We start from the raw sequence: 19,886 nt of genomic DNA on the forward strand, positions 1-19,886 counted from the left end.
TCAGAACCTGGACATTGCTAGTAAAAGCCTATTTCAGCATGTGCAATCTGGGTGACCATCCTGCCCATGTTTTGTTACAGTTTATATCATAATCACGGCTTAGTATTATAATGTGTTTGTGTATTGTTGTCATTTACTGTAGCGATCCCCAACCACCGGTCCATTTATTACCGGGCCGCACAGAAAGAATAAATCAAAGTGGGTAGCACTGTCGCCTCGATCCCCAGGTGGGGCGGTCTGGGTCCTTTCTGTGTGGAGTTTGCATGTTCTCCCCGTGTCTGAGTGGGTTTACTCCAGGTGCTCCGGTTTCCTTCCACAGTCCAAAGACATGCAAGTGAGGTGAATTGGAGATTCAAAATTGTCCATGACTGTGTTTGATATAACCTTGTGAACTGATGAATCTTGCGTAATGACTAACTATAGTTTCCTGTCATGAATGTAACCAAAAGTGTAAAACATGACATTAAAATCCTAATAAACAAACATACAACAAACAAACAATTTAGACTGGACATAAGGAACACGCTTCGAGTGTTATTGTCCTCTATCACTTTTAGATGGGAGTGCATAAAAAAAAAAAAATTTCCATCATTGGTGATGCGTTTTTTATTATGCTCGTATATGTCGTGTAATTTCAGATGTTCATATCAAAACATAATACTTTAGAAATGTAATTTCCATAATAAATGCATTGTTCATGTTGAATATTGTGGTATATTCAATAATCAAATAAATGTAAGCTAACATAGTGTTTGCAGTTTGCAGCCCTGCTATTGAGAAATTTTCAATCCATCGTAAAATATTAATAATATTTTATTTGTATTTATAGATGCTGATATTTTAATGATGTAAAGGATTTCTTAACAAATTATTCTCTATTAATTCTCTGCCTGTATTATTACACAATTAAACTCAGCATTTGGATCATAAAGAGTAAACAGCACAGCTCCAAGCCATGAATTATTCACTTTGTGCACTGTAGTGCAGCTGTTCTGGGCCGAACCATGCAGCTGTAAACAATGCAGAGGAATACTAAGTGTGACCGTAAACTTCGTGGTTGACATGGCAAAGTGTGGTAAGGAAGTAAGAATAGGATTAGATCTAATAATGCCACATTAAGCAAACAAAAACACTTCAGGACCAATGGTTTTATACCAGTGTTGTGTTTTAACAAGGTTTTCCAGCTTTAATATTTATATTACTGGGGTCTTAGGTATGTAAACCAAGATTGTACCAATGGGCGTAGCAAATCTATTGAACTAGGAAGGTTGTTATGTGGGTAAATAGCAGATGCAAAAGGTTTCACTGGAAGTAACAGGTACAGCAGCCATGTCTTCTTTACTAGGACTGACAAGTACAGGGACCTAAAGTCTTCGGTTAACTTATGACAGGTACACAGGCTTCCTTTACTGGAATTGACAAATACAGAGGCCATGTCTCCTTTACTGGGACTGAAAGCTACAGACACCCCCACTTCTTTAAAAGAACAACCATGTATTTCTGTTATTCATTGGAACTAAGATGCACCTTGTTTGATTGCTGGCATTGTCAGGTACAGAATCCATGTATAAGATACGCCTCCTTTACTCACCTTCCAGTTCAACTGTCTAATGATAATAATAATAATGTTACACTTATATAGCGCCTTTCACAAAACCCAAGGTCAATCACACAAAAGTAACAATCACACAGAAATAGCAGAAGATGAAGTGAGAAAATGCTGAGAAAAAAGGTGAGTCTTTAAGAGAGCTTTAAATTCAAAGAGAGAAGAAGTGGAACACAGAGAAGAAGGAAGAGAGTTCCAGAGCGAAGGGGCAGCAACACTAAAAGATTGACCGCTCATAGTACTCAGCCTGAACCTGGGAACTACCAGGAGACCAGCATCTGATGACCTTAAATTCCGGGATGGAGTGTAGCACTTGAGAAGGTCCGACAAATAAACAGGACCTAAACCATGAAGTGCCTTAAATGTGAAAAGCAAAATTTTAAATAGTATACACTTATTAATGAGCAGCTGCTCAAGGACAGTGACCAGTGTCTCAGCTGCCCTAGAGGACAATAGAGGGCGGGTACGAGCAATATTATGAAGATGGAATAAAGCAGACCTGGATAGAGATTTTATGTATGGTTCAAAAGACAGAAGAGAATCAAACAGAACACCAAGATTGCGTACGGTGACTGAAGGTTTGACGTTGATGTCATTTATAGAAAGAACCAAGTTAGAAAGAGAGGAGACAGTTCAATTCGTAATGGCAAAAAATATTGCCAAGAGGGAGAATTTTGCCACATTTTGTAAAACGCAATGCAAGCTAGAATCTGTGATTAGTTTATTCTCTTGAAGCTTTATTTAACTGACAAAAGTGCAAAGAAAACTACTTTTATTGTTTTGGCTGACCAACAAATTCTGAATTTGATGTCTGCTAAAGTCTGGTATTAAGCAAGAATGGGCATAAATTGCACTTTCAAAACTACAACAGTTAGTATTCACAGTTCCTAAACAATGAACAGTGTAATCATGCATGTCCCAATGTTTTCAAGTGTGTTACATGCATTAAATGTAATTTAATGTGTCTATAGTGACAAAATACAATTTACTTGGTCAAAAATATTGATAAATTTTCTTTTGCACCTTTAAATAAAGGTTCAACAAAATGAACACATTACAGATTTGTTTTTATTGCATTTTACAAAATGTCCCAACTTTTCCAGAAGTGGTGTGTGTAGCATGACTATCCTGACATGAATATTCTATTCTTTTTGATACTGTAACCATTCCTTCTTAAGTCACAGAAAGGCTTCTTCATTGATTGTAGCTTTTTTTTTTTACTTTCATACTTAAAAAGCTTCAAAATGAACAAAGTACAGATTCTTTTATTGCATTTTACAAAATGTCCCAACTTATCCAGAAGTGGTGTGTGTAGCATGACTATCCTGACATGAATATTCTATTCTTTTTGATACTGTAACCATTCCTTCTTAAGTTACAGAAAGGCGTCTTCAATAATTGCAGCTTTTTCTAAACTTTCATACTTAAAAAGCTTCGAAATGAATGATATCATAGGGTGTTCCCAAGAAAAAGTGCTAGCAGTTATAAAGAATCATCTTCCAATTAGAAATCTACCAGTGTCATGTGGTTCACCTCTTCTATTTCAAGCTTTTCCAAATCTGTCTAAACGGCAGGCAGTAGCAGATGGCTCAGGTAGGAACCTGTGAATGCTGCCAAGAACATTACTCAGCAGTGTATTACAGAACGCTCATATATATTTTATTTCTTTATTTTTTGGAAGTCTGCTGGGAGATCCATGCATTTAAGGGGACCATAATGCAACAGCTTCATGTGCAAAATAAGATTTTTGCACAGCATAATACAAGAAGATGTCCAACAAAATACACTAAATCTAGCATTCCTATAGCACCAGATCTTCATCCATTTGATTTGATCTATAACCTAGAATTGAACTCTAGGTAGAGCATTAATCTATCGAGCTAGCTTTGGACAATCCATGTGCTAATAATAGGCTGTGGATCTTCTGAGAGTGTACAGACCGCTGAGCTACTCTCATGGCTACTGTCCACAAAATCAGGAAGAACCCGCCTGAAGGTGGAAAGCATCCAGCTCCTGCAGAGTGGTAACCTGGAGTGGAAGACAGCTAGCATATGTCACCATATGGCACAGCCACAGACCTTTGTTAGCATGCTGTGCCATTAGTATGATTATTTTCTTTTGTAGAAAAATGCTTTTATTGTTATTAAAAAAAGAATAGCTTTGTTGCTTCTCTAATCTCTATAATTATATATACTGATCAGCCATAACATTAAAACCACCTCCTTGTTTCTACACTTACTGTTCATTTTATCAGCTCCACTTACCATATAGAAGCACTTTGAAGTTCTACAATTACTGACTGTAGTCCATCTGTTTCTCTACATACTTTTTTAGCCTGCTTTCACCCTGTTCTTCAATGGTTAGGACCCCCACAGGACAACCACAGAGCAGGTATTATTTGGATGGTGGATCATTCTCGGCACTGCAGTGACAATGACATGCATTGTGCTGGTATGAGTGGATCAGACACAGCAGTGCTGATGGAGTTTTTAAATACCGTGTCCACTCACTGTCCACTCTATTAGATACTTCTACCTAGTTGGTCCACCTTGTAGATGTAAAGTCAGAGACGATCGCTCAACTATTGCTGCTTTTTGAGTTGGCCCTTTTCTAGACCTTCATCAGTGGTTAGAAGACGCTGCCTACGGGGCGCTGTTGGCTGGATATTTTTGGTTGGTGGACTATTCTCAGTCCAGCAGGGACAGTGAGGTGTTTAAAAACTCCCGCAGTGCTGCTGTGTCTGATCCACCCATACCAGCACAACACACACTAACACACCACCACCATGTCAGTGTCACTGCACTGCTGAGAATGATCCACCACCTAAATAATACCTGCTCTGTGGTGGTCCTGTGGGGGTCCTGACTATTTAAGGACAGGGTGAGAGCAGGCTAAAAAGTATGTAGAGAAACAGATGGACTACAGTCAGTAACTGTAGAACTACAAAGTGCTTCTATGTGGTAAGTGGAGCTGATCAAATGGACAGTGAGTGTAGAAACAAGGAGGTGGTTTTAATGTTATGGCTGATCGGTGTATATATTCACATGTGGAAGAACCTGGACTTTCTAATACATATTAAAATACATTTGAAGCTACTTCATAAATTGAAAAAGGAATCACACAGAAACTAACCCAGAAAATAACATTGAGGGTAACCATTTCCTCAATAATTAAGTATCTTAAATTACTGAAAAAATTAATTAAAAATACAGTTGATGGACTTGACCCAATTAGTATTAGCCCTCATTCGCATTTCATCTGATAAACTTCTAAAATAAAAAAAAATAGCCAAATCTAATACAACAATATCTCTACCAAGCAGAAAGTTGGATTAATAAATATTAAAACTGCCTGATCACTTATCCTGGCAAGAAATAATCCCCATTAATTGTTTAAATTCATCACAAAGGTGTTCAGTGGGTTCAGGTCGGGGCTCCTTGCATTCCATTTGAGTTCCAAACTCATCAAACCATGTTTTTCTGGACCACACTTTAAGCAAAAATACACAGTCATGCTAAAACAGGAACAGGTCCAAACTACTGCCACAAAGTATGAAGTGTGTTCACCCTTGAGATAAAACAATGTCTGCTTTTTGTATAACCTCTTCATTAGCTTCAGCAACACTGAAATAGCAGGCACATCACAATACACCTGCTCGATGAACAGCTGATATGCAAAGAATCTCTCAGTAAGAAGTCAGCTTTGAAGTGTGGACAGGCATCAATGATCAAGGGAACTGAACAACAACTAAATCAATAAAAACAGCCACTGTGAACACCGTCTCACAACTACACAGGCAACATCAACCCAATTTCTGAAGTACAGAAAATAAAGGACCAACAGAAAATCAAAAGGTAGTAAAATAATAGACTAGAAACAAATAAGCATTCATATATTTAAATCTAAGATCAAACACTTACCTCCACAAAGATGAAGCAGGGTATGATGGAGTAACTGCGCTGTGTGTTGTCCGACGCCATTTCAACTCAGTCACAGTCAGGTTTATGACAGTCTTAAGGACAAAAAAATGAATTTCAGTTATTGCAAAGTGAATTTATGAATGGATGAAATACGTCACAACAGAATACTCAGAAATTGGCAAGAAAAATAAATTTAGGGGAACAGAGAGAAAGACCACTGAAACTTGATAAAGATAACATTAACATGTAAGTCATAAGTTTAATCATGAACCAAAACTTCTTTCAGAGAATTTAATAAGGTAACATCAATGGCAATTACTTTTACTTGGCATACCTCAAGTGCCTCAAAGTTCCACTTCAAATTTAAACACAACCACAATGTCTTGTGAGTTTGTACTTGCACCGTTACAGCTAGTACTACATTTTCGGTCAGTGTTCTCCTGGCAGCAAACCCAGAATTTACTGACAGATCAAGAAGCATAAACTTACCAGTCCAGTGGTGAGGTGCTCTGCCACCCACATAATGCCACATAATATTAGGTTTGCATGCAACTGTTTATCCCTGTGCACCCAATCCACAAAGCTCCCAACAAACAGTTTGTGTGTGGCATAGCAGTGAGCTTTCCAACTTTGTGATACTGTACGCTTGTGTATATTTTCATTTTGTGACAAAGACATTGTTATTGCTATTAGTGCTCTAAAATAACAGCGCTTACAGGTGACCACTTGTCAATAAGAAGCTGGACAAACTGAAATGTACAAAGATGGCATTCTTTGAATGCATTTTATATATTCTTTGAATGGCATTATGTATATAGTAAGTAGGCTTGTTCTTGTCGCCTAATGAGATGAATCCCAGACTGCTGCAAGCTTTGCAGATGAGGTTTGCAGTCCAAGTCTATTGGATATTGTTGTATACAAATATAAATATATGGCCAAAAGTATGTTTACATGCCTACTAATTACTGAGTTAACGTAAGTATTAAATAATGTATTAAATCATTCAAATCTGTGTCAACACTTCATAAATGGCCTTTATCTGTTTCTGCATGACTATGCCCCTGTGGACACAGTCGATAAAGGCATGGTTTGACTATTTTGATGATGAGAATTTTAATTGTGAGCCAAGCCCTCTCCAACATTAGTATCTTATCTCACAAAATGCTCTTTTGACTAGATAGGTTAACTACGTCCACCAACACCATATTTATGCCTATAAGATTGAAATGGAACATGCAACAAGCTATCAAATATATTTTGCCATGTAGTGTTTTAAGTCAGGTCAAAATGAAATCAAATTTTTTTTGTATAATGCTTTTTACAATTTGATTTAGTCTTAAAGCAACTATAGAAAATTCAGGTACAATAACCTCTAGTGAACAAGCAAAAAGTAAAAAGAAAAAAAATATATATTATAAGGAAGAAACCTAGAGAGAGGAAGCAGACTCAACAGGAACCTGTCCTCCTTGGATGGCCTAAAGGATAGTTAGATTAATTCAATCATCTAGGATTTAACATCTAGGATACGAAATAAATTAGAAGAAATTTAATTAAAAGATAATGATCAGCTTTAAAACGTAAAGCGGGAGTTCATTCTTTAGTTCAGTTTGTAGTAAAAAAAAAAATTGAGTTTCTGGACTAAATCATATAATGTAGCCAAATCCACAACAAACACTAAGTTCTTGTCCAAAAAAGATAGAGAGAATGTTTAAACTGCTTTAAATCTTTTTGAGTTGGTATAAGGATATTAGTGTTAGGATAACATCAGTATTATTTAGTTTCCTCCGGCATGCTTTTAAATATAAATTACCTTTTAACTGATCTAGTTTGTCGATCCAGAAGTGATTTTCCAGTAATTTTTTTTCCTTTGATATGCTCATTAACCATTGTGCAGTGTTAAAACAGTTCATTACAGTAGAATGTGTAGTCAATGTGACAATAGTCATGATCATGTCAAAGCTTAGGTGGTCAAATGCTGCTTTGGTATAGACAGAGTACCAGACCAAATGTAAAAACCAAAACACAAAAGTACAAAAACAAAAATGACAGACTGCAGCACTGACATGTCGAGCTATTTTGTTTGTAATTAAATAGCATCGATTCGCAGGTGTCTGGACAAACAGCTGAGGAAACTAAATCAATTCTGCCCTTTAACAAGAGAAAGTGAATAATAAAAACAACCCAGTTCCTTTAGCAGATTCAAATACTACCGAGACACAAGAAGAAAACTCTCACCGTCACCTGCCTTCTACATCCTTAATTCAGACTGAACCAGATGTAGTTGGACATTTTACAACAGCTGTGCCACCTCACTGCGGCAACAGGACTACACGGTAAACTTTAATTTTATCAATGCATCCTGTAAACAGAATCTAAATTTATTGCACAGCCCCGAATCAGAAAAAGTTAGGACAGCATGGAAATTGCAGATGAAAAACAAATGCAGTGCTTACTACATTTACTGACTTTGTTTTCACTGCAGACAGCATAAACCCAAAATAGTTCATGTTTTATCTGCTCAACTTCTTTTTATTTGCTAATATTTGTTAATATTCGTTCCTGTATTTCAGTCCTGCAACACATTCCAAAATAAAGCTGGGACGGTAAAGCATTTACTACTTTGCAATGTTGCCATCTTTCTCACAACTTTTACAAGACATTTTGGCACTGAGGGTACCAAGCGATGAAAGGTTTGATGTGTTATTTTATCTTAAGGTGTGCAACAGTACAGGATTGTTGTTGTAGCATTTTATTTTAAAAATCTCTACACACTATTGAGAACAGTTCAGGACTGCAGTCAGGCCAGTCTAGTACCCGTACCCTCTTCTTCTGCAGCATGTGGTTTGCATTGTCTTGTTGAAAAATGCATGGACGTCCCTGGAAAAGTCGTATTGAAGGCAGCATATGTTGCTCTACAATCTCAAAGTAATTTTCTTCTGCCATTACAGAAGTGTAAATGACATTTGCCAACAGCACTGACACAGCCCCATACCATGACAGACCCTGGCTTTTGGATTTGTTGCTGATAACAGTCTGGATGGTCCGATTTGTCTTCGGTCCAGAGCACATGGCATCTATTTCTTCCAAAAAGATCTAAAATACTGATTTATCTTACAACAATGTTTCCACTGTGTGATGGTCCATCCAAGATGCCTCAGAGCCCAGAGAACTTGATGCCGCTAAATACACCAAGTGGACAAAAGTATGTGGACACCCATTCTAATTAATGAGCTCAGGTGTTTCAGCCACAACAATTACTATTGTTGTAAGTGTATAACATTTTTACATTTTATGATTTAAAAAATCATATGGTTACAGCTTTACAGCTGCAGTTTAGAAAAATCCTTCCCTGTTAAGGCATGACTGTGTCCTGTGCACAATGCAAGGTCCATAAAGACATGGTTTGGAGTGGTAACCTGCACAAAGCCCTGACTGCAACCCAATCAAACAAATGAACTGAAACATCCAGGCCTTCTCATCAATATAAAAACAAATGTTCATGGGTTTAAAAATAGATGTCCAACAAGCTTATGATCAGGCGTCTGCATAATTTTCTGGCCATATATTATGTATATAAATGTCTGTTTTCACCTCACTGTGAAACTCCACATCTGTTATAATGCTTGTTCTCATAAATAAAGAACCACATCTGTTCCTTTAATGATTCCTCTCTTAAAAACACTTTAAAGGCATGCTGGTTTTAGAACAAGCACTAGGAGTAGCAAAGATTAACATTTACCCATTAACATATATACAAATGGATATATTCTTAATTATTTTACCTTAATTTAAGTTGATTTTAATTACAATGTTTGCCAGACAAATAAGTGTAGGTAAATATTTTTGTACATAATACCAATATGACTCACTGTGAATAATAAAGTCATTATGATTTATTGTTTTACTGCCACAGTTTCAGCAGGGAGGTTCTATTTTAATTCTGTGTAATGCTGCTGGGGAATTTACACCCACAATCCACCTTCACTCACACTTCTCTTCCTAACTATACCACACCATTAGTCAAACTATTTCCCTCATTTTTCATAGACAACTTGCTTTATGATGTCTAAAATGTATAAATCATAACATCTTTATAAAACACTGCTTTATCAGACTGGATTGGCATTCTGGATTTAAATCAAATGAGATATTATTAATTTAGTACTTTGGGAGAAGTATCAGCAGCTGCTTGAGCCATATATAGGAGATACACCAATGAGGCATAACATTATGACCACCTCCTAGTTTCTACACTCACTGTGTAGTTTTACAATTACTGACTGTAGTCCATCTATTTCTCTACATACTTTTTAGCCTGCTTTCACCCTGTTCTTCAATGGTCAGGACCCCCCGCAGGACCACTATAGAGTAGGTATTATTTGGGTGGTGGTTCATTCTCAGCACTGCAGTGACACTGACATGTTGGTGGTGTGTAAGTGTGTGATGTGCTGGTATGAGTGAATAAGATACAGCAGCACTGATGGAGTTTTTAAACACCTCACTGTCACTGCTGGACTGAGAATAGTCCACCAACCAAAAATATCCAGCCAACAACGCCCCGAGGGCAGCGTCCTGTGACCAAGGTTAAAGGTCTAAAAGATAAACAATAGCAATAGATGAGCAAGTGTCTCTGACTTTACATCTACAAGGTGGACCAACTAGGTAGGAGTGTCTAATAGAGTGGACAGTGAGTGGACATGGTATTTGAAAACTCCAGCAGCGCTGCTGTGTCTGATCCACTCATACCAGCACAACACACACTAACACACCACCACCATGTCAGTGTCACTGCAGTGCTGAGAATGACCCACCACCTAAATAATACCGGCTCTGTGGTGGTCCTGTGGGGGTCCTGACCATTGAAAAACAGGGTAAAGGCAGGCTAAAAAGGTATGTAGAGAAACAGATGGACCACAGTCAGTAATTGTAGAACTACAAAGTGCTCCTATATGGTAAGTGGAGCTGATAAAATGGACAGTGTGTGTAGAAACCAGGAGGTGTTTTTAATGTTATGACTGATCGGTGTATAGTGGCTTATGAAATGGTCTAGACATGCTTCATTCTCATTACAAATAGGCTTGTATTACATTTGGGCAATTCAAAGGTTATGGATGTGACATTTAAACTTATATTGACTAGCAAAGTGTTCTACTGCCTGCACAAGCTCAGCATCGGTGAGCCAGTTGCATATCTTGTCCTGTGACTTCAGAAAAAACACATACAAATATTCAAAAGTTCATTTAGTCTGTCCAGAATTTTGTCCTTGCAAATTCTCAGAAATGTAACCAATGCTAATCATTTCTGAAGAGATCACAACTTTGATGTTGCATGCAGTATAAGCAGGTCAAAGTACGTGTTGGCAAATATTTCAGAAAATGGGGAACTGTTTTGTATGCCATGCAGCATTGTTGTGAACCACAAATAAAGGGAATAATGGACTCCTATTTTATCATCATAAAGGAAAAGTATCTAAAATATCTAACTTCACTGCTACTTTTCTTAGATTTATCATTCTATGTAAGTGCCCTCATCCACACACAAAACCTCAACGATCCAGCCGCTCAGGTGGCGCAGCGGTAAAAAGAAACGCGCTGCAACCAGGGCTGGATTCTGAGAGCGTGGTATCGAATCCAGCCTTGCTTTACCGGTTCGAAGCTGAGTGGCTATATGAGCAACGATTGGCCGGTTGCTCATGTGGGGGGTGGGACAAAGAACCGGATGTGGGTCTCTCTCTGTCAGAATGCGATTGCGTTCTCTGCCGGCTGATTGGAGGCGCTTACACAGAGATGGGAGAGGGTGCCCTTAGGGTGTGTCTCTCCGCATGCAACGCTAGGTGGCGCCAAAACTCGTCAATGTGTGGGTGGCAAAGATGCATCTGGCTGCTGCTCGTGTTTCAGAGGGGACACGGGTTAGCTTCAATCACCTCCGTCAGGGCAGGGTTCGGCATAGACAGAGAGGAAGCACGATGCTAATTGAACAATTGGATGCGCTAAAAGGGGAGAAAAAGGGGTAAAAATTTATAAATAAATAAAAAATAAAAATAAAAAATAAAAATAAAAAAAACTCAACGATCCCAAATGCAATACAGTGCCCAAAATAATATTCATTACACATCATTATGGGGCCGTCCGGGTCTTTTCTGTGCGGAGTTTGCATGTTCTCCCCTTGTCTGCGTGGGTTTTCTCCAGGAGCTCTGGTTTCCTCCCACAGTCCAAAAACATGCAGTCAGGTTGATTGGAGACACTGGGTTGCCCTATAGGCGAATGGCTGTGTGTATGTGTGTGTATGTGTGTCTTCCCTGCGATGGACTGGCGCCCCGTCCAGGGTGTTGCTGTGTGCCTTGCACCCGTTGAGAGGCTGGGATGGGCACGTCATTACACGTCATTTCTAATTGCAACATAAACAAGATGCATTAGAGTACTGGTGAGTTATCAGAGTGAATTATTTAGAAACATGCAGATTAACAGTGTATACTACACATGCTGTATGTGTGCTGTGATAAGAGATTAATAATTCTTTGACCTGTACCATTCCCCGGAATGGGAAATCTTAGTTGGGTGGGTCTTAGTTGGGTTGGATTGCTGGTATACCTATACGAAAGTAGTCTGTAGTTGATATAAAATATTTCATTCATAAATTTAGATAAAATATAATGTAGTACATGTAATGTATGGTTCAAGGATCCCAAATGCAACACGGTGCCCAAAATAATATTCATTACCTGTAATTTCTAATTCCAACATAAACAAAATGCATTAGAATACTGGTGGGTTATTATCAGGGTTAATCTTTAGGAAATATTCTGGATTAACAGTGTATACTACACATGCTGTATGTGTGCTGTGATAAGAGATTAATAATACTTTGACCTGTACCATTCCCCTCAGATACAGCATACCTCTACCCCTGTCTCTAGAGGATAATTGTGTATCTCTTGCTCTCTCTTGATCCAGCCCTTGTCTCAAGGGATTAACTACGCCACATCTCACATATTGACCCACATCACTAACCCACTGGGGTAATGCGACACCAGTAAAAGCACAATAATGGGCTTTGAGCTTCACATGGACACTTTCAAGACAGCTGGCATAGAAATATGTTGAGTGCTGACCGATTTTTTCTTTGTGGAAGTAGTGACGGACAATAACAGCAAGGTTTGCCTTAAGCTAAAATAGTATCTGAGAGTAGCCATGTGATCTTTTAGAACTTCAAAACTCGGTCACAAAAGGTTATTAAAAGCAAAAATCTGTGCACATTTCAAAAGGATTTGCAATGATTAATGATTTTACAGAACTAACTTTCAGTGAGGATAAAATTCTCTAGATAAACTAGACAAAAAATTTTAAGCAAAAGTTAAACTTGTTGCACCTTTTATTCTACTATGTGAACATGCAATGTTAAAGGGGCCGTGCTTCACAATTCACAACTGTCAATGCTGGAAGCACTTACTATTGCAGTTTATTTATAAACAAACCTTAAATCATAACATAAAAATCTAACAACCCTCTCTCAAATCAGCCAGAACCCTGAATTAGATTGACTAGAGTATGTAAACATACACTGATCAGCCATAACATTAAAACCACCTCCTTGTTTCTACACTCAATGTTCATTTTATCAGCTCCACTTATCATATAGAAGCACTTTGTAGTTCTACAATTACTGACTGTAGTCCATCTGTTTCTCTACATACCTTTTTAGCCTGCTTTCACCCTGTACTTCAATGGTCAGGACCTACACAGAGCAGGTATTATTTAGGTGGTGGATCATTCTCACCACAGTGACAATGACATGGTGAGGGTGTGTTAGTGTGTGTTGTGCTGGTATGAGTGGATCAGAAACAGCAGCGTTGCCGGAGTTTTCAAATATCGTGTTCACTCACTGTCCACTCTATTAGGCACTCCTACCTAGTTGGTCCACCTTGTAGATGTAAAGTCAGAGACGATCGCTCATCTATTGCTGCTGTTTGAGTTGGTCATCTTCTAGACCTTCATCAGTGGTCACAGGACGCTGCCCACGGCCGCTGTTGGCTGGATATATTTTTGGTTGGTGGACTATTCTCAGTCCAGCAGTGCTGCTGTGTCTTATCCACCCACACCAGCACAACGCACACTAACACACCACCACCATGTCAGTGTCACTGCAGTGCTGAGAATGACCAACCACCCAAATAATAGCTACTCTGTAGTGGTCCTGTGGGGGTCCTGATCATTGAAGAACAGCATGAAGGGGGGCTAACAAAGCATGCAGAGAAACAGATGGACTACAGTCAGTAATTGTAGAAATACAAAGTGCTTCTATATGGTAAGTGGAGCTGATAACATGGACAGTGTGTGTAGAAACAAGAAGGTGGTTTTAATGTTATTGCTGATCGGTGTATTTTATGTTGTGTTTTTATTGTTTACAGGGGCCAGTAGCTAAGCTTGCTAACTCTGACTCAGGCCGATCACAAGTTAAATTAATGCTAACCCAGAGCTATTTTCAATGCTAACTCGGAACTTAGGGATCAAGTGGCAGCTGTATCATAATAGTAGACTGTTTTCAGCATAAAAAATCTCCCAGTCCTAGCCTGACCATGTGGATGAGGTTGTAAACAAACCTTTAATGGTTACAAGTGGAACCGAAAAAGCATACTGTAACTAAATACAATGCTAGTTGTGTAGCAGGGAAGTCTGTAATATTTTATTTGTGAGCAGTGAAGATTGTTGTGGAGTGAAGGGCATGTCTATTACCTGAACAGCAAGAGAAAGGCAAAACTAGCTCTGTTTTTTTCTAATTCTGTTTCATTGTGTACTTCAGATTATTGTGTACCTCATCAGCAATAATAAGAACAGTTAAACCAGTGTACCATTATATATTAGTGTCTTATGACAACAGTGTCCCATTGACTTTCTCTAATCAGTCTAGTTTCTCTAATCATGACTCTTCTCATTAGCTAATGAATATTGATATGTGAGGAAGCACTGAGGTAATACTGATGTCATTAGACGATGAGAAGAATTCATGATCAGGTACATGCTGCGAGTGTGACATAATTACCCCATGGCCAACATGATGACATCAACTGCCATCTTTGGTACATTAAGTCTGTTTGTTTTGGGTAGATTTTGGTTGGGTCTTTTTTCCTTGGTTGCTGGGATACCCATACTGGAGTGGTCTCACTTTAAATTATATAAAATATTTTATATATTAATATAATATTATATAATGTAATATAATACTGAGACCACATCAGTATAGGTATCCAAGCAACTTACACTGCTAACATGGGGGAAAAAACCCAACTAAATAACTAACCTCAAAGTAATGCCTAGTTCACACTACACGATTTTTGCCCGACTGGTCGGCGCTAGATTTGCCGGCTCGGAAGCAACTCGGCGTTCGCTCGGCGATTGAAACTCGGCTCTCAATCGCTATGTGTGAACTACTCAACAACTCGATCTGAGCGACTGGAGAAATATATCTAGCTTGTCAAATATCTGGATCCGAGTTCCCCGACTGGCAATGAGCGTTTTGTCGAACAGCCAAGGAGAACGCAAGATACGGGGTGAAGGGAAACGTAGGGGAGGCATTGTAAATGGTGGGACAGGGGCATAATATAGTTTATATCAGAATACATCGGCATACACACAAGTTTTACAGTATTTCTGACACCAACGTTGCAATGCAAAAAATATTTATTAACCTCCAACTTACTACAGAACAATCCAAGCCAAATTCACTCAGATTCATTTATTTTTCCTACTTGATTTTATTTCAAACAAACAAATCAGGTTTTACCCTACTAAAGCTGCCCTGGTCAACCACAAGTGATATAACTGAGTGAACAACTACTCACCACCAGAAATCTCTGGAAGCAAAAACATTAGCATAAAAACTAATCAAAAGCTTTATGGATGGGAATGCATCCATGCTACCAAGTTTAAGATTAACATGTACAATGCCAAGCACTGGCTGTATGTAAAGTATTCCACCAGAGGATTCAAGATGCTTTGGAGTTACAGATTTCACATGATATATGTCTGTGTAGATTCCTGCCCAGCCAATAGCACCATGGTGGGCTAGAGTAATAGACCACAGCACCATCCCCGCATGCCAGGAGAACATTACCTGTCTAAATAAATAAACTGTGCTTATTATAAAGATTCATCACACAATAACATTTAAGAAGACATTTGCTTCCGAAATATAGAAACACTAACAAGGAACTGGGCATGAATCCTTTGACTGGCGTAAATGTTAAGCTCAGCCTATTAATAAGTCGCCTTGAGAACCAGGTCCGTCAATACCTATTCTCATTCATCAGCTATTACTAATAATAAGAATTCATTAGCAGCTCACATGAAAATCAGCATGTCTCCAGTATTTCGTTTCTAAAGGAATGCTGCATCTCTGCATATGCACTTCAGGTACAAGCTGATTAAAATCATGACTGAGGTGTTTCTGATTAGATGCCAAAGAGAATTATAGTATAAGAAAAGGGAGAACTTGGTGGGTATTTCACTGTGCAGACTGTCATTAATCATCTAGCGTCTGGTCTAGATTGCACTGTAGACTGGTCTCCATTGCCCCCAACATCTTGCAGACAAGATCGTGCAGACTTTATCAGATTTCCAATACATCCAGGGATTTCATTACACATAACTCATGAGTGATCAGCCAGTACATTGACTTGTTCTTCCAAAACTGTCCCAGTACTAAGGTAATTTAATACAGTTCTTCAATTACCAAACATTTAAAAACAGGAACTTTATATATTGTTTAGAATTTTTAGAGACAACTGCAACATTGTTTGTATGTATTCATGCTAAGGAAACATGAGGCAGAAAGCAAGTGCACTGCTAAATCAATACAAAGACTGGTCGCTCTCTAGTCCCACCTCAAGTCATGCCGCTGGTCCCAGCTGACCCTGAAGTCTTACCTCTAGTCCTGTCACCAGTCGCAGCCTACCCTCTAGTCCCAGGGTCAGTTTGAACCAGCAACAAAACTAGATACCCAGCTGGGTAATGCCTTTGTGATGGCCACTTGGAACCTTAGTGGTGGCAGTGTGGTAACACCTCAAGTCAGTGGCTGGTAAAGGATAGGTGTTGCAAAAGTCAAGTGACCCAAATGCAGGCAGGAAAGCAAAGTGGACAGAGGGTCAATAAGCAGATTGACATCCTCAGATGGCAGAGATATCTGAGAGATGTCCCTAGCAAGGGCAGGAAGCAGGGCAATGTCCACAGTGTGCGCTGAAAGCGGGATTACATCCCCAGCAGTTGATGAATATGAGGCAACATCATAAGTGGGCACTGGAAGCAGAGAGCCAAATGGAGGCATACAGCAAAGTTGCGACTGACCAAATGCTACAATGGCATCTGGAGCAAGGGTTGACGTTCTTTCTTGTCCCACATGAACAGCCATAATTAATTCTCGCATACTTCACTGTATGGCAGATAAGGCAGGACACGTAGGTGCAGAAAGCAAGTGCACAGCTAAATCAATACAAAGACTGGTCACCCTCTTGTCCCACTTCAAGTCATGCTTCTGGTCATAGATGACCCTGTAGTCACCTCTAGTCCTGTCACCAGTCACTGCCTGCCCTCTAGTCCCAGTGACAGGACTCGCAGGGTCAGCTTGAGCCAGCTACAAAACTAGAGGGCCAGCTGGAACCAGTGATGGCTTAGTGATGGCCACTTGGAACCTCTGTGGAAGCCAGTAGCCGGTTAAGGATAGGTGTTGCAAAAGTCAAGTAAATCAAATGCAGGCAGGTAAGCAAAGTGGGCAGAGGGTCAATAAGCAGTGTCGCCCTCATAAACAGCCATAATTGTATCGCATATTTCACTGTATGGTATAGGCAGATAAGGCAGGACACGTGTGTGCAGACAAAATCATCATTAAATAAACAAACTGCTGACAATAAGAAATATGAAAAAGGAAAACTCAGAAATACTGAACAGAAAATACTCTAGCAGCAAACTGCAAACAAACACTCAACAAGGGACCAAGCAGCAATAACAGTGCGAGGAACATAAATGAAAATAATAATCCGAAGTGCACATGTAGCATCGCCAAGGGAACCACAACACCAAGGGGTGAGACCAACCCTGTGAGTATGAGTGTCTAATATTAAGTTTATCCAGAAGTTTCTGTCAGTATTGTTCACATTGAATTTGTTCTAGATGCTGTTCGATTTTTAATCTATCCCCATCTTTATGGACCAAGACTGCTTACGTGCTAACAGTGCTCCAAAACACAATCTTTCTTCTTCTTGCTTCAAACTTGAAACATACTATAACCTCATAGACCTTGTGCTAAAATGGCAATGGGTGTAAGAAGATTCTTAATACCTTAACCATTCCTAGAAAATCATTGTATTGATTTGTAATCATTGTATTGAAAATCATTGTAGGAGTATTGACTGGAAGTTCCAAACTTATGGTGGAGCAGCAAACCAGCTGCGTGAAAAAGCCCAAAATTTAGTCCAAAGGCCTTATCAATTGTGTCAGTGGCAATCATAAAAAGATCACTTAATAGCCAAGAACTTGCTGACCAGACAACACATGCCACTCCTGACCAAGAAGCACAGTTAAGGGTTGACTGGAATACACCTGAATGAATTTGGAGAGGGCTGCAGAGGTCTGGGACACAGTTCTATGTAGTGACTGGAACTAGAAGACTGGAACTGTCCAGCTTTCTTGCGCCAGCAGCTAAACATCTGTAATGCATCACAGTACCCAGAACCATGTTTGACTGCTAGTAGGAAGTTTTTTTTATTGTGGAATGCTGTATTAGATTCATGCCAGATGTAATGGGACTCAAGTCTTCCAAAAACATACACTTTTGACGTATTAGTCCATAAGACGTTATCCCAAAGGGCTTGAGAAACAACAAGGTGAGTCTTTGAATTGTCTTTGAATTCAATTGTCTTATTGAATTATATATTTTACAATAATTCTCTGCTCAGAATGACCTCCATTACAATCCTCATTTCTTCCAGAATTTCTTTAAATCTTGGCATAGTGCACTGCTTGTTGAGGGAAAGCCTACCTCACATTGCTGGAAAGTAAAAGTGGTATTCAGATTTAGCAGGGCTGGCAGTAGTCAAGCTCGAGTGTGTCTTGTCTGTCTGATTAATTGGTTGACTTTTTACATGCTTAATTGCGTACCGATTTGAAACATGTATAACAAATGAATAACAATTGCAAAATAATAAACAACTTTCAACTTCAGGGTTAAAAGAGCAGGCAATTTCCATGGCAAAGCTATGCACCTGGCAACCATGCATATAGCAACCGTCTGTGAGAGCAAGTGTATGTTTATTGTACCATTTTTATATAACTTTTTTTTTCTAAAATGATTGTATTCTGAATATTTCTGTTTAAAAATGCCATTTGTTATGAACTGAATATGGACTGGCTGCCCATTGGCACAACTGGTAGAGTGGGTGCCTGACAGCAACAAGGGTTCTGGGGACCTCGGGTCAATCAATGCATTCAATACATGTCTGTAAAAAGTGTTGCATGCTCTCCACATGTCTATGTGGATTTCCTTCACACACCCAATTTCCATCCAAAAAAAAATATGCAGAAGGTGGATTGACTGCTCTTAATTTTCCCAGGGTGTGAGTGAGCGAATGAGTTGAGTAAGTAAATATGTAAGGGCTGTATTCCCATCTTGCCCTTAATGTTTCTGGGTGGACCCACAGTTACTCTGACTGTAAGTAAAAATGAATCATTGAATCAAATGAAGCATTGTTTATGGTAAACACGTATTATGCATACTATTATTACACAATATTCCATTACTGCACAACCCTGCACATTAGTACGTGAACATGGCATTGGTGGTGCATTATTAGGTGATAACATCAGGGATCATTCAATCAAGAAGGAATGGGGACCCATTATTTAGCATTCTGGACTTTTAAAAGCTGCGCCAAAAGAGTAAGAACCATTTAGGGTCCTAGATGGAACCCTTTTCTCAACAGTGAAATACATGCCCCATGCACAGGACCTATATAAGTGCTGCTTTACTATCAAATACCATCTGTAAATACAGTGTATCACAAAAGTGAGTACACCCCTCACATTTCTGCAAATATTTTATTATATCTTTTCATGGGACAACACTATAGAACTAAAACTTGGATATAACTTAGAGTAGTCAGTGTACAACTTATATAGCAGTGTAGATTTACTGTCTTCTGAAAATAACTCAACACACAGCCATTAATGTCTAAATGGCTGGCAACATAAGTGAGTACACCCCACAGTGAACATGTCCAAATTGTGCCCAAAGTGTCAATATTTTGTGTGACCACCATTATTATCCAGCACTGCCTTAACCCTCCTGGGCATGGAATTCACCAGAGCTGCACA

General features: G+C 39.0%; 1 protein-coding gene across 1 annotated transcript in view; it reads right to left on the bottom strand.

Annotated features, from left to right (window-relative positions):
- The window catches only part of plppr1 (phospholipid phosphatase related 1), a 39,314-nt gene that overhangs the window by 17,696 nt on the left and 1,732 nt on the right, over nt 1-19,886 (bottom strand). The window contains exon 2 of the mRNA XM_063014135.1: nt 5,527-5,618. Within this exon, the coding sequence (XP_062870205.1) occupies nt 5,527-5,586 (60 nt within the window). The 5' untranslated portion in view covers nt 5,587-5,618. The remainder of the gene's footprint in view (nt 1-5,526; nt 5,619-19,886) is intronic.

The sequence above is a fragment of the Trichomycterus rosablanca genome, chromosome 18, assembly GCF_030014385.1.
Source record: "Trichomycterus rosablanca isolate fTriRos1 chromosome 18, fTriRos1.hap1, whole genome shotgun sequence".
NCBI classification, from domain to species: Eukaryota; Metazoa; Chordata; class Actinopteri; order Siluriformes; family Trichomycteridae; genus Trichomycterus; species Trichomycterus rosablanca.